The sequence below is a fragment of the Telmatherina bonti genome (genome assembly GCF_933228915.1).
Source record: "Telmatherina bonti genome assembly, chromosome: 14".
Lineage (NCBI taxonomy): Eukaryota > Metazoa > Chordata > Actinopteri > Atheriniformes > Telmatherinidae > Telmatherina > Telmatherina bonti.
The window spans coordinates 14,810,425-14,825,663 of record NC_136612.1 but is presented as its reverse complement, the minus strand read 5'-3'; the positions used below and the strand labels follow the sequence as shown (position 1 = coordinate 14,825,663).

General features: G+C 41.0%; 1 protein-coding gene across 2 annotated transcripts; it reads left to right on the top strand.

The window, feature by feature from the left end:
* The first annotated feature begins 819 nt into the window (after window positions 1-819).
* srebf2 (sterol regulatory element binding transcription factor 2) lies at window positions 820-14,645 on the top strand. 2 transcript variants are annotated; one of them, XM_079253425.1, is made up of 20 exons: window positions 820-1,135; window positions 5,018-5,400; window positions 5,676-5,868; window positions 6,043-6,203; window positions 6,361-6,513; window positions 6,600-6,881; window positions 6,976-7,090; window positions 7,181-7,332; window positions 7,480-7,684; window positions 7,790-7,965; window positions 8,490-8,739; window positions 8,822-8,991; window positions 9,087-9,258; window positions 9,356-9,473; window positions 9,579-9,688; window positions 10,066-10,198; window positions 10,537-10,708; window positions 11,223-11,399; window positions 12,377-12,488; window positions 12,602-14,645. In XM_079253425.1, the coding sequence occupies exons 1-20, from the start codon at window positions 1,033-1,035 to the stop codon at window positions 12,814-12,816; spliced, it is 3,552 nt and encodes a 1,183-aa protein (XP_079109551.1). In that variant the 5' UTR covers window positions 820-1,032; the 3' UTR covers window positions 12,817-14,645. The 2 variants fall into 2 exon arrangements, with proteins under 2 accessions (XP_079109551.1, XP_079109550.1); XM_079253424.1 differs by having other exon boundaries at window positions 12,599-14,645.
* The last annotated feature ends 594 nt before the right edge of the window (window positions 14,646-15,239 follow it).

Genomic DNA, 15,239 nt, shown 5'->3' with positions numbered 1-15,239 from the left:
TGCTGTGTGGTTATTGGTAAATAGCAGCTTTGAAATGCCCACTGCAGCTAAAAACATGTCTGCAGTGTGTATTTATTATGTCATTTATTTATTTACAGTTGTGCTCATATTTATTCATACCCTTTCATTAAAGAAGGAAAAAACAGCTATCTGTAAAATAAGCTGAAATTGTCTAAAATAATAAATCAAAATTTTATTGAAATCATTACATTATTTTCTAATTCTGGTTCAATAGAAATATTTTTTAAAGCAAACAAATAAGATAATTTATTACATATTACATCACTCATAAGCTAATATTTTATTGAACAAGTCTGCTACAGTCAGGTGTTTTCTGTTCCTCTCAGTCAGACTTCTGCACCTGTTGACAGGTATTTTGTCCCACTGTTCAATAGAAAAGTGCTCTAATTTGTACAGGACCAGCTTGTTAGTTTTTTTTTTTCTTTCTTTCTTTAACTCAATTAAATGGAAAAAACAGTGTCTTACATTACTAAATTATATTTCTGCAAATTTTTTGTTATTGTTCCTTTTTTAAATCTCCAGTTATTTGATTGACTGTTGTAAATTCAGCCTTTTCTTTAATGAAAAGGGATGAATACATAGGAGGACAACAGTATTATCTTAAGGTAGGGGGCGCGGTTTATTCAAATGACACAGAAGCTTCTGATGCTTGACGTACTATCAGACCACAGCAAATGCGGCCTTCTCATTGGAGGATGATGACTGGTCTCATGACAAGAACGGCTCGCTCTCAGCCAATCAACGCGCGCACTGGCCCACAGAGTCTGTTTGTGAATGACGTAATTAGCGTAAAACAAGATGGCGTCGCGGCTGGAAATAAATAGCTGTGAATGAGTTTATCGACGTGAAAGTCTGCCTCCCTTGAGGCTTTGGTGTTTTATTACGATTTTTCTGATAAAAAGAGACGCTCCGCGATCGAGTAGGGTCGTTGTGGGCGTCCTTTGACCTGTAAGAGGAGCTTGCGGATCTTGTCTCCTGCGACCCTCCGGTGACAGCCGGGGAGGCGAGCCGATGACTGACAGGATGGACACCGGAGAGTACATCTCCAGCATGGAGAACATGGACTCGACTTTATCGGAATTGGGGGATGAATTCACTTTAGGAGACATTGACGGTGAGTTGATGTGTTGTTGTTGTGAAGTTGTTTGCTAAATGATGGCCTGTTTCCAGTCTCACTACTCCGCTCATCATCCCATCAGCTGGCATCAGTTGTTGAAGAACATTGATGTTCAGCTTCATGAAACTAAACCTAGTATTTGTTTACCATGCTGTTTGTGCTATTTTATCAACTTTATCCTTTTTTTTTTTTAATCACATGTCTCTTTATGTGAACTTGATCAATTTTGATCACATTTGTCTTTTTAATATTGTTATTAATTTGGCTTAATCTCTTTACAGATGGGTATAACAACTTGGTTAGGCCAGTCTTAATGACTTAAAATGGTTTTTTTTTTTAAATGCATCTATTGTTTGCACAAGTAAACAACGTCATAGGCTTGCTGATTTATTATCATTTCCGTTTTAATTATGAGCTCAGTTAAAGAAGCCTTTGTTCATACGGACATTGTTATTATCTTTTGTGCGTGTGTGTTGTTGTTTTTATTATTATTATTATCATTTTTATTATTGCTGAAATGAAGGGATGTATCAGGGATAAAGTGAGGTTAATGTCAGTAAAGGTGTTGTTTTTTAGGAAACTCTAGACATTGAACAGACGCAAGTGTAACTGTGACAGTCATTTGTCAAAGCCAAAGCCCAAAAGATGAAACATATATGTTGACCTTAAACATCTTTTCAGGTTTTATTATTTTTGTTTTTATTCTTCTTCTTCTTCTGATTCTTCTTCTGATTCTTCTTCTGATTCTTCTTCTTATTATCATTATAGCTTTAGAAAAGACATTTCTGAAACCAACAAAACAAGGACATATGATCAAATTTTAAAGGACATCCAAAGCTGGAAAAAAAAAAACACTTTTCAGAAAGTACTAAAAGAGGGGAAAAAATACATTTTTTTTTCTGACTATCTTAAAAAAGTGCCATATTAATAAATATTGATTGCTTTGTGAGACAAAGCAAACATGACAAAATTATCTTTTCAGAGACATTACAAAATGGCAAACTTTTTTCTAAATGTAATTGTAGTTTTGGTTTTGTCAGTTTTGTTGCAGCTATATTTTTCTCTTTTGCATCTTTTTCAAGTTTGTCCTGAAACATTAGTGGGCCCACATCTCTGTATTGATCCAGTTCTCCAACTTTATGCACGACAAACTAACATCTCTGTTCCATCTCGTTGTTATTTAAAGACTGTTGGCAGCCGGTGAAAGGATTCAGATTTTGGTGAATCACATGCCAGTGCTAAGTCACCAGATTCCCATTAGGGATGGCCTTGTAATGAATGTTAACTCACCACACTGGCCTGATGGAGGTGTGTATGTCTGTGTTGTTTGTGGGACATTTTCTATTGTGGTTGTGACTGTTTGGGAATTAAAAATGCTTCCCATCATAACTCTATGTTGTATAATATGATGTAACAAACATCAATGAGCATTGGAGATATACTTGCTGCACTCATTTTCAAGGCTGTCCCTGTTTCTGGCTTCTATTGGCAATTCTCCCAATAAATTGGGCATTTTGACAGAATGAGCAGACGGCACACCAGACACAGTTGTGTAAGACCACTTAATCATTCTGTGGAGAGGAATGTACAGATTGTGTGAAAGAGAAATTATAGATAGCCAATTAATTCATAGGCAGGCTGCAGCAGAGATAGTCCAGCTTCACTCTGTCTCTGTCTGGTCCTAGCCTAATGGACAAATATGTTACTGGCAGAAATCAGAGAAACTCTTTCAAATGATTTGGAGAAGATTTGTGACTTTTAATCGTTAAAAGTCATGCTTAGAATTGAGGATATTTAACTGTTTTTTCTCCAAATATTTGTGTGCATTTCTTGTGTCAAGATTCACATAAAGCCTCCCTTTTTTTTAAGCAGTTATCAAAAACAACTCTGGTTACATAACTTATTTTCTTTGCTTTCAGCTGCATTAAAAACTGTCTCCCTTTGATGGATTTAGCCTTTGTGTTAGCTTGTCAGAAGCATTGGGGGCTCAGAGCTGCTTTGTCCTGTCTGCCACTAACTATCTGCATCCTGTGGAGATGGATCAGTGTGTCTATATAAAGTCTGCTTGCATGCAGTGTGAAATATGGAGGGAAGACTGGCAAAGTTCCTGAGAACAGTTTCAAATTGATCTTACTGTGTTTTGCTTTCTGATTTCTGTATAACACTGACTGCGCTTAAACATGTTGAAAGATACATTTTAGCCGTTGCGATCCACCACCATGTTTTTCCCAACCACTACGTGGTAGGTGCAGCAGCATGAACAGTTGTGGTTTTGTATTTATATTTCTCACTGATTTAATTGTTCGGAAATTGCTTCATAACTTTCTAAATTGATGAGCAGCAACAACATTTGATTCTTTAAGATCGTTGCTGATGTCTTTACTCCTTGGCATTGTGTTAACACACACCTGAGTGTTCCAGTCCAACAAGCTGACACTTTTTGTGCTTTTATAGATGTGCTCATCCTCTACTAAGGAGGCAGTGAGGGTGTATTTAGTTTCTCACACACTGCTTCTGTATGTTGTCTTAACTTTTAAAATAATGACGCTATGTATTATGTCTTAGGGTGTCTTTTTTTTTTTCTGAGGTCATATTCACAAAATTTAAGGATCTATTTAGGGCCAGATTGTTTTTTGATTGAGTTCTGATATGTAAAACCTGGGATTATCTCTAATGTAGAAAAACATGCATGTGTCCAATTGTGAAAGGGGACAGTTAAATTTTTTTGATCCACTTTGTCTCCAGTTTCTCAGAATAGTGGGTAAAGTACAGAAAACACATGGTTATCCTCCAGGGATGCTTGGATTGTTTGGTCATCCTCATTCAGAGGTGGAGATGTGCTGAATTATCCTGCTGCTCTCAGACCATCCATCAATGTGCTTTTTGTCTTTTGCTTCATCTGTTGTCTGACAGCATGACTAAGTTCAAGGTTACGGGCCAGTGACCCTGACGACTGTGGCTATATCAGCTCAGTGATCTGTGACGTAAAACCATTAGGGGAACTTAAAGTACATGAACTCTGTGTGGCTTCTGGCCAAAGTCTTGTAGCTCCTAAGTCTGCAAGGACGGCTAGTAATGGACCCCATGCTCAGCATTGTGAACTTTTAACAAACTTTGCTGGTCTTCATATCAGTGAAGAAATGGCAATAAATTTAAGTTAATTGATTTATCCCATTCGAATGAATGAAGTTTGAATAAAACACCTTGACATGATCTGCAAAAAAAAAACAAAAAACCAGCATCTGAGTACAGATCGGCATGTTGAGGACCGGTAACGACTCGTATGTGGCACCACTTAACCATGAATGTACAGTCAGTACAGAGTTAAATCAATGCAGTATCCATGTTAGTACCCGGTGAATGCAGTTGGATGAAGTCTAACATGTTTTAACAGGACAAGGACAAGGTATTTATTTATTGTCGTTTGGTGGCATCCATCTATTTATCACTGTCTTTTAGGGTTGTAAGGATTCCAATACACTTTCAAGGTTATCTTTTAAAGGCTGATTTGTAATGATTTATGAGCTGAACAGTAGCTGCGCTTGTGTAAATGTGCCATATCAAGGCCATGCCGTGAAATTGTTAAGGAGTTTTTACTCTTATCTGTTAGCAATAAGAAGCGTTAAGACATCAGAGTTATGCATATAAAGTTTCAGGACATAGCCAAACAATGATGTAACATTTTATTAGCTCATGCTGCGTTACTTTCACCTACAATATGTTTCAATTTTATACAGTTGCAAGGTGATAATAGTTTAATGTCATTTTAAGGAAAATATTTAACTGAAATATGCATCATGATGCATGTGGGATAGTTTATATCTTAATTAAATTCCGACTTACTCTAAGTTCCTTTTTTTTTTGTTTTTATCACCTCAGAGATGCTGCAGTTTGTCAGCAACCAGGTGGGGGACTTTCCAGACTTGTTCGAGGACCAGATGACCACTGCAGGCTCTTTGCAAAGTGGTGGGACAACTTCCATCTCACAACCAGCCATGCAGACCCCTCAGACTCCCCAGACACCAACCACTGCTGCCTACCAGGGATCAAGCACAAGCCTCTCAAACTCCCAGACGCTGTCTCTCCAATCTGTTCCCCTCGCCCCTCCTCTCACTCTCGTGCAGGCTCCCTCCCCCAACACCACCTCAGTGCAGCAACAGGTGACCCGCAGCCCTCCGCTCCTTCAGCCGCGGCCTCAGGTGGTCCAGCCCATCCAGCCTCAGCCGCAACAGGCGGCCCAACCAGCCATCCAGATATCAGCTGTATGATGCACACTTCAAACTTGAGCTCTTATAGTTTTGTGACACTGCGGGAGTATTAAAAAAAAAAAAACATCTGCGAAGCCTGCAGTGTTTAGAGTGTCAGTCAGCATCTGCTGATGTGAGGAAAAATGTCAAGAGTGCATCGCGTTAAAACGTTTCTGCATGTTTTAGAAAAACCTCCATAAGCTTTCCAAAATAAGATGTCGACAAAATCTCTGACAGGCCTAGAAATGTAAGTTCAGATAAGATTGTTTTTGTTTTTTAATAAACTGCAGATGCACACCCAGGGCGTCCCCATGCAGACCCAAAGCTTCCCAGTCCACACGCTGGTTCAGACCCACAGCCAGACACCCCTGCCTATCCAGACACAAGCAGCCCAAACAGTGATGATCGCTTCCAATGGCGCACAGTCACGCTTCATCCAGAACCCTGTCATCTGCCATCAGAACCCCACTCCTGGTTTCCAAGGTGACTACAGAAAGAAAGATGTTTGCAATAAGTGTGAAATATTAAAGTGAATCCAAGTAAAATTGATTAAAGTTCATGCTAACTTGGCAGTTTTTTAATTTTATGTTTTTTCAGAATGTATGTAAAGCTGATAGTGTAGTTTAAGAGTCATCTGTACCTTTATCATTCCTCTAGTCCTCCAGCCACAAGTGCAGAGCATCATGACATCACCACAGCTCCAACCAGTCACCATTCAGCACCAGCGTGTTCTGACCCCAACAGGTCAAACCATTCAGACTCTTTCCACAGCACCCACAGCTGTCCACACTGTGCAGCAGCAGGTGCAACAAGTGCCTGTAAGTAACCCGTCTCTTTTAAACACCATCAGAGGAAAAACTGAAAGAAAACTTTAAATATTGCAAATAAATCTATGAAACTTCATCATTAGCAGGTATATCTTATGACTGAATGTGAAAAGCCTGTCTCCAAATGTTCTGGGTTGTTCTCCTCCAGGTTCTGGTCCAGCAGCCCCAGATTCTGAAGACAGATTCCCTGGTTCTCACAACTCTTAAACCAGATGGGACTCAGGTGTTGTCTGCCATGCAGAGCCCCACAGGCATCACCACCCTCACCACACCCATCCAAAACACAGCGTTACAAGTCCCAGTATGTAGCATGACATTGGTACCTGATTCAGTTTCCTGGCTCCTACAAAAGTCCCTTGATGTTTTGCCTCTGATTTTTGTCCCCAGACGCTGATGGGAAGTAATATTCTGACCACCGTTCCTGTTATGGTGGGAGGTGGAGACAAGCTGCCCATCAAACAGCTACAGCAAGTCTCCTCCAGCTGCACTAATGGAGGGAGACCCAGCATGGAGCAGAGCCAGGTGACAGTTGGGGGTTTAGGGCCAGGGGTCGTGGTAAAGGAGGGTGAGAGGAGGACTACCCACAACATCATCGAGAAGAGATACAGGTCTTCTATTAACGATAAGATCGTGGAGCTCAGAGACCTGGTTATGGGCAATGATGCGAAGGTACGAGGGTGAAACATTAAAGATGCTCTCATTTCAGTCATTATTCATAGAGGAATGAGCCTCACCGGTCCTCCTTCATGTATTTTCATCTCAGATGCATAAATCCGGAGTACTGAGGAAGGCCATCGACTACATCAAATACCTACAGCAGGTCAACCACAAACTGCGACAAGAGAACCTGGCTCTCAAGATGGCCAACCAGAAGAACAGTGAGTTATTTTTTTATATTAAATCTGTGCGGAAGTCATCACATGGAAACCTGAGAGAAATATGAGGTTTCTTCTTTTTTTCCACCCCAGAGTCAGTGACGCTGTCTGAGGATGTGGAACTCAAACAGGAAGTTGTGATGATGTCTCCTCCAGCCTCAGACTCTGGATCCGGTTCCCCTCCCCAGTTCTCTCCTTATTGTGTGGATTCTGAGCCAGGAAGTCCTTTACTGGATCATGATCAGGTAAAATACTCACAGTAATGGAATTACATGTGTTTACAGCAGGGGTGCACACACATGAGCAAACCTAACCCTTAGCCAGTGGAACACAAGAAGCTGTTATTTTATGTTTCCTATGTCTTCCTTTTTCTGTCCTCTCTCTGTCTTCAGGTGAAGAGTGAGCCTGATTCTCCCTCTTCAGTTGGGGTGATGGACCGTTCTCGGCTGCTGCTGTGCGCCCTGACTTTCTTCTGCCTGTCCCTCAACCCTCTGCCGTCTCTTTTGGGCTCCGAGTCTTCAGGGAGCCCAAACCTGTCTGCTGGTCATATCCCATCTAGAACACTCGTATGGTTTCCAACTCACACACAGGACTTTGGTAAACTATGTTCTTCTTTTCTTCCACCACGTTCCAAGTTATAATTATTTCTTCCTGTATTTGTCATAACTGAATTTGCATTAAAAATCTTGTCTCATCTTCTAGCATCTTGGCTGCGATGCCTGTTGCCGTGGGTGATCGTGTGGGTGCTGAGTGGGGTGGGGGCAGTGTGGGGCTGTGTCAGGGTGCTGTACCTGTGGGAGCCCGTCACACCTCTTCATTCACCAAAATCGGTGTCTTTCTGGAGGCACCGCAAACAAGCAGATCTGCATCTCAACCGGGTGAGTGCAGACATCTTAGACCAGGGGTACTCAGTTCGGTCCTACGAGGGCCGCAATCCAGCAGCTTTTCCATGTATCCCTGCTCCAACACAGCTGACTCATGTTAATGAGTCTTTGTGCAGAGCCTGATAGGCTGTTTGATCCATTTGATCTGATTCAGGCGTGTTGAAGCTGGAATATGAGGAAAACCTGCTGGATTGCGGCCCCCATGGGACTGAATTGAATGTGTTAGACCATCCTTTTAAACATTTTGTAAAGTCAAGGGAACTTCTAAAAATGGGATTTAGACCCGTTGTTTCGTCATCTTCACTTGCATGAGGAAGATTGAGTTAAATTTATTTCATCTATTTGAAAACTTCTTCACATCATCTTTTTTTTTTTTTTTTTTCACCATTCACAAGTTTACCTTCTGTGTTCCTGCTGTGGTGTTTACTTTTAGAGTTTGTTCAAATTATCTTCATGTCTGAGTCATGATCTCCCCTTTTCTCTTCGGAGTACTGATCAGCTTATTATTTTTCCTTCAGGGCGATTACACAGGAGCTATGGCCAGTTTAGAAACTTGCCTGTCTGTCTTGACAAGAGCTCTCCCCTCAACCAATCTGGACCTGATCTGCTCGCTCTCCTGGAATGTGATCCGCTACTGTTTGCACCGGCCAACTCCTCTGGGCTGGCTGGTCCACCAGGTTGGAGGGAAGCACGAAGGAGAAGAGTCGAGGACTAGCGCCAGAGACGCTGCACTGGTTTACCACCGGCTGAGCCAGCTGCAGCTGACAGGTCAGTGAACAAAGTGGAGCGATGCTGAACACTGAATGACAGGAACAGAATAATACAATGTTAGTTCTCTCTTTGTCTGTAGGAAAGCTGCCTGAGCGCAGCAGCCTGTGGGCTTTGTCTCTGTCTCTGAGTGCTGTCAACCTCAGTGAGAGCGCCCAAGGCAAGATGGCCCCAGCTCAGCTTGCTCAGATTTATGTCACTGCAGCGACAGCGCTGCGCACTGTGATGGGCCACCATCTCTCCTGTCTGCCTGTGTGTGTCTTTACTGGTCCATCATTACTCTGTCGTACTGTAACAAAATAAAAACAAGTCATGATCAGATCCTTTCTTCTGTGTTTGTCTTCCAGGGTTACCTCCTGGGTTGTGCAGAGAGTGTGGCCAACCAATCGGAGAGCAAGCCAATCCCAGACTGCCTGCGCTGGCTCTTCACGCCACTGGGAAGACAATTCTTTCTGAGCTGTGATTGGTCAGTGAAGTCAGAAAGTAGCAATGGGGTCTTCACTTCTCAGAGGGACCCAGGTTTGTTTATTTCCTCCTTTCTTTGTTTCTCCTGGTTGATTAATTTTATAAACTTGTGTAGGATGATGAATCTGTCTTCCTCTTCACCTTCCTCCAGCTGACCCCATCGCCCAGCTGCACCGTTGCTTCTGCAGGAAGCTTTTAGAAAGAGCTGTTCACACCCTCATCCAACCACAGAGCGACTCGGACGCAGGCGGTCGCAAGAACGACTTTGGGTAAAGCAGCAGCAATGGCGACGATTTTCAGCCTTTTAAGGGTTTTCTGATGATTTACTCCGTTAGTTTTTATTAAAACTTACTAATACTGTGTTACTCTCACAGAGAGTTCTCCAGTGCCTTGGAGTTCCTTGAGTTGTTGAACAGCTGCACAGAGGACTATCCCTGCCCTCCTCCTCCTTTCTCAACTCCTCCCAGTCACACCACCATTCCAGGTATAAATGGCATGGGAGGAACCTGCCGTCCCCGTTTATTAAATAGCATGAATCATAATCTGTGTTTATGTGGGAAAGAGAGAACGTTTCTTTAGTCAGCCTTTGTGGATTTGCTCTGTTCAAACTCAGTTTATTAAACTTCTAATTGGATTATCGCAGAAAACTCTTCCAGTTATTGATTTGTGATAATAAGCTACTTGCAGTCGATAGGAACACAATGAAAGTGTGTTAAATGTTAAAAAGATACAAGCTTGCCAGTATACAGTAGAAAGGCTTCCCCTAAAAAGTTCCCACAAGCAGCTAGAGCTCATTTTTACATTTTCTTATTATATCCTTCCTTTTTTTTTTTTTTTTTTTTTTTTAAATTGTCTTGACAGTGGGGGACCCAGTGAGCCGTTGGTGGGCTCTGGTGCTGAAGGCTGCCGTACATTGGCTTCAAGGTGATGATGTTGCAGTGAGGTCACTGCTGGCAGAGGCAGAGCGTATGCCGAGAGCTCTGCACATTCTTGAGTAAGTGTGATAATACAAATTCCAATACACTGGAGTAACGAAATCAGATGGGAGGAAGCGTGTTGCAAGTACTATTTATTCTGTTGAATTTGTTTTGTAAACTTGCTAAGTTCACATTTGGAAATTGCGTAACTCCCCATGCGAAAGTGGTTGTGTCATATGCCACAGAAGAATGAGTTGTTTTCATTTTCTGTTCCGATGTAAGCTGAAGGTACAACCATCTGGTCCACATCTGAGAGCTTATAATTACATTCATAAAATCACTGAGGTGCCAAATCTTAAAACCTTATTAATCAGGTAACAATTGTGCTGATCCTCCTCTTCCCTCTCTGTTTAAGCCACCCTCTTCCCAAGGCTGTGCTGCTTCTCTGTAAGGTGGTTCAGATGAGCTTGTCTACTCTGAAGGGAGATGGGGTGGTAGCTTGCCTCTCTCACTGTGACAGAGCCAGCAACTACCTGCGCTCCAGCATCTCGGTGCCCCTCACCCAGTCTGGGAACTGGCTCGATAAGGTAATGTGCAGAAATGGCGCTGCTCTCTTTAAGATCTACACTTGGTGTATGATTAGATGATTTCCTCTTGGTGCATGTTTGGTATCAAATGACTCCTTCTGGCTTCAGTCACTATTGCATGATGGGAGAGGGGTGGGGCAGGGTGGTGTGGGGCTGCGTGTGTCCGTAGTGTGGGTGGCAGGAGGTGGCTGTAGTGCATTGTAGTTGCATTGCATGATCCTGAAGCTGAGTGCAATGTGTCTGCAGTGCAACACAGAGGCTTCCCCGAGCACGCACTCGCTACACACCCCACCACTTAACATTAGAAAGCACATGAATGCTTTGGCTGATTTTTGGCATGCTTATTAGGTTGGTTATTTATAATCAGGATGTTTTGGTGATCAGATCTGAGTCACTCTTTGAAAACAATGGCATTTCTTTAAAAACTTCTTTAAATCAACCACAAGATGAAAGATATTATACTTATTTACAAATGTAATAAGCTGCTCTTTTATAATGATTCTTTTTTTTCAAGGGGGTAGAACTCCTGGTCTGTGATCTCCTGCTGACCTTACGGACCAGTTTATGGCAGCGAGGAGGCAACAGTAATGGAGAACCTGGTCCAGCTCCTGGATCCCAGCTGGCTGGTTTCCAAAGGGACCTCAGTGCACTCAGGAGGCTCACACAGTGCTACAGACAGGCACAACACAAGGTACAGCTGATCCAAGAGCTAATTGATCAGCTAAAGGCTGCAGCTTGACTGTTTTAAAAAGGATAAAAGGTGACATCTTTAAGGATAATTTCAGGTATTCAGTCAAGATTTGTTCCACCTGTCTGCAATTCAAAACAGATTCCTTGAATTAGGCAATAAAAGAGGAATGATTTCCTTCTGTGAATCTGCTGTCTATGTAGGGTTGTTTGGTTCACATTCAGCACATTCACTTACTGACATGAACACTGCATTTTAATCTCAATCTTGTCTGTTAATCTATCTTGAATGTGTGCAATACATAAATACTAATTTTATGCAAAAATCAAGTGTTTTTAAATTTAAGTACATCCAATAAAAGCAGATTTCAGGTCATTTTCAGTGCATGTTGTAATGTTTCCATCATTAGTGCTTTATGGACTAAAACTTGCCAGTATACATGTAATTCCCAGTGGACAGGGGTTTCACTATAACAACATATAGGGATGATATCACACTGGAGGCTCTGCTTCTGATTGCAGCTCTACGACAATCAGTCTAGTTTACTTCTTTTTACTGGATCACAGCACCACGTAGTGAGAATAAAATTCCAGTGTGTTCAATGATTTAAAACAGAACAGTCATTTGTTTTGTTGGTGAAATTTTTTTTTTTTTCCAGTTTCAGTTTTATGGAGGCAGTCTCAGATCCTCTATGTGAGATATTACCATCTGTAAATGTTTGTTTTTCTGCACAGAAAAACTCAGCTGTTCCCATTTTTCGTTGCCATGACTGCGGTGAAAATTCTGCATATTAATCAGCTGGAGCTAATTAAACCCAAGTCTACTGCTGAGTTGTTTTGACATAGAATTGACTGTAAATTAAGAACTTGAGCAGTACACTCGAGCCAGATTTTACTACTACTGTTCATGCATCTATGCTACCAGCCTTAACACGAAATATTCACAGCAAATGTGGTTTTTATTTGTTTGCTTTTCCTCAGGTGTTTCTTCATGAGACCACAGTGCGACTGATGGCTGGTGCCAGTCCAACAAGAACCCACCAGCTGCTGGAGCACAACCTGCGACGTAGGACGCACAGCTCATACTCAGCCGGTATGCAGATCGTCACAAACCTCAGATCACATGCACAGACCAGAGCTCTTACACACACACGAATAATGTTGACGCGCTCTTTTTTTTTTTTTTTCTTTTTTTTTTTTCAGAAGGCGAGTGTGTTTTAGGTGAGAGGGAGAGGGCTCACGCCATCCTGCTGGCCTGCCGCCACCTTCCCATGCCTCTGTTAACCCCACCAGGCCACCGAGCCCGTCTGTTGGCTGAGGCCAAACGAACCCTCGAGCGGGTGGGAGACCGCCGGACCCTGCAGGACTGTCAACAGATCCTGCTGCGCCTCAGTGGGGGCACCACCATCGCTGCTTCCTGAGCGCACACATTGAAATAATGACCAGGATACTAATCCAACCATGTTATGATTTTCTACAACAGGAAGATATCCACGCTAATTAAAGGACAGGCCTATCGAGACTATTGAGACATTGTTGTAGCTCAGTCACCCCACCTTCTGACCATCAGTGGTACTACACACCTAATTTCACACAAAAAGAGCCCATTTTCCCACCAAGGCCTACAATCAGTCCTGCAGTTTTAATGAAACTGATTTTATACTCACAAAACAATTATGGTTCTTCTTTTGCCCGTATTCCACCCCTCATCTAAGTTTCATTCAGTTTGGCTCAGTAGCTTTTGAATGGTTGTGTTTACAGGCAAACCTAAAAAAAAAAAAAAAAGCCTCTAGAGTAACAAGTTTCAGGCCCAGAATGGAAAAAGGGATCATTATCTACTAGCTGTTATAATGAATACAGTACAGCAGTTTATTGATTAGCTGTAGGATACGGTCGTACAATCATTATTAGCACACAGCGGGGGGAGTGCTACAAGATTTCTGTGTTGTTTTGTTCAATTTGCAAGCTTCATTTAAGGGCTTCAGTTTTCCAGAGTAAACAGTAGAGCTCTGTGTATGGTTGTCATGTTGTGTATACATACACACACACAGAAGCTTGTTTTTGTTTGGTGTGTTTTTTATGTACAGTTCTTGTCTACCTCAATGCTGTACAATGCCATCATTGTACTGCGGAGCAAAATAGGAAACTTAAACGCCACATTAGTTCCCCTGAATTTGATTTCAGTCACTATTTGCAGTGATGCCTCAGCTTATTTCAGTGTCTTTGTTTTTTTTTTTTAGTAAATTCTGGCTGACCTGTTTTCCTTTGAATGTGGGACTCGGCAGCAACACTTAAATCATTTGAAAAGCTGCTGGGATGCTCTCTAATATCCAACAAAGAGCAAGGAAATGGTTGGATTTGTAAAACATCAAAATAACAGAGAGAAGCAGCCGTGGACCGAGGATGTTTGAAAATGCTTGTGACAAACACACACAAACACACACAGGCACACAAATGCTAATGCATATTACATATGTGATTGTATATAAGTTGTACATAGACGGGTAAACAGAAGTAGATAAAACAAGAAGTTCTTTGCTACTGCTTGAGACATAATTACATCCAGAAGGGCACTTTGATGTGCTAGGACAACTTTCTAAGCCTTCAAGTGATCCTCCACCAAACACTGGCCTGCAATAGTGTCACGTGTTTGCTTTTAAACTGCCTCTGAACAGCCGCTGTCTTTACACAGCAATGAAGGGTGTTTTCCTGGATGTAAAACTCTCAAGCAAAATGGCCTTGATGTTATTTAGAAAAAAACAAAACATGTTTCATCCATTTGGAATGATGGAGAAGTTGTATTTTTGTGAGCTCTTTGTCCAGTTCGCTTTTTATTTGTAATTATCATCTATTATGTGACACAGCACTTTTGTCATACCTGTTTCTTTGCTATCAATATCTTATTTAATGGCGATGTTATATAAATGCTTTTGGGGAGGATGGGGCACTTATTGGGTTGTTTTATTGTTCTATATTTGTAAAACCAGCTCCAGGTCAGAAATGTCTGAGAGAAATTTCAGATGGCAAGATGTTTTTATTCTACAATGAAGTGTAAATTTATTATGTAGAAATTTAGCTTAATCTGAAAGGATTATTTCAATTTAATTTCTTTAGTCTCATTGTATAAACACAATTTTTAAAAAAAAAAGTACCCATACTGTCTTCAGTGTCGGCTCAAACTGTAATCACAGCAGCGCTACAAAACCTTATGCTGGTTTAGATTTAGCTTCTGTGACTGGTAAAAATACAAATAAAGAAGCAATGCTTCAGCAGCCATTAGCTTATGTTGCTTTAATTGTATCATCTTTTCCCTCAATTTGTTTTATTTGAATTTGTGTTGTCTTTTATTGTTTTTTAATAAAAAAACAATACAACCATATTCGTCCTATATGATCTTTTTATGTGGAAAAAGTTAAATTTGAGGATAAAAACACAAAAATATAATGGTGGAAATGAAAACCAAGTTAATTGGTTTTCTTTGTCACTATTTGTATTTTAAGCTGGATATTTCATGAAGATGATGGCATTCTGGATACAGTGGACACCATGGTCTTGCCGGGAAAGTGTAATCATTTAAATAATAATAATATAAATATATATATATATATGTATATATATATATATATATATATATGACTGAAGTTGCTGTCATAACATCACAATGAATTGATCAAACCTAGTTAAATTTAAATTCATATTAAAATTATAGACGACCAGAAACTATGTCATTGAAAGGACACAAAAGATGAGAAGTTCCTTTGTTTAGTTACATATGACATAACATTTCTGGAGAATGTGATTGAAATACATTTGAGATACTACAATGAAATTATTATTCCTTAAA

Excerpts from the sequence above, each read along its gene's own strand:
- srebf2 (XM_079253424.1), top strand. The coding sequence starts at position 1,033 with ATGACTGACAGGATGGACACCGGAGAGTACATCTCCAGCATGGAGAAC. Across the intron at positions 6,882-6,975 it reads TTATGGGCAATGATGCGAAG|ATGCATAAATCCGGAGTACT; the intron begins GTACGAGGGTGA and ends TTTTCATCTCAG. Across the intron at positions 7,966-8,489 it reads CAGATCTGCATCTCAACCGG|GGCGATTACACAGGAGCTAT; the intron begins GTGAGTGCAGAC and ends TTTTTCCTTCAG.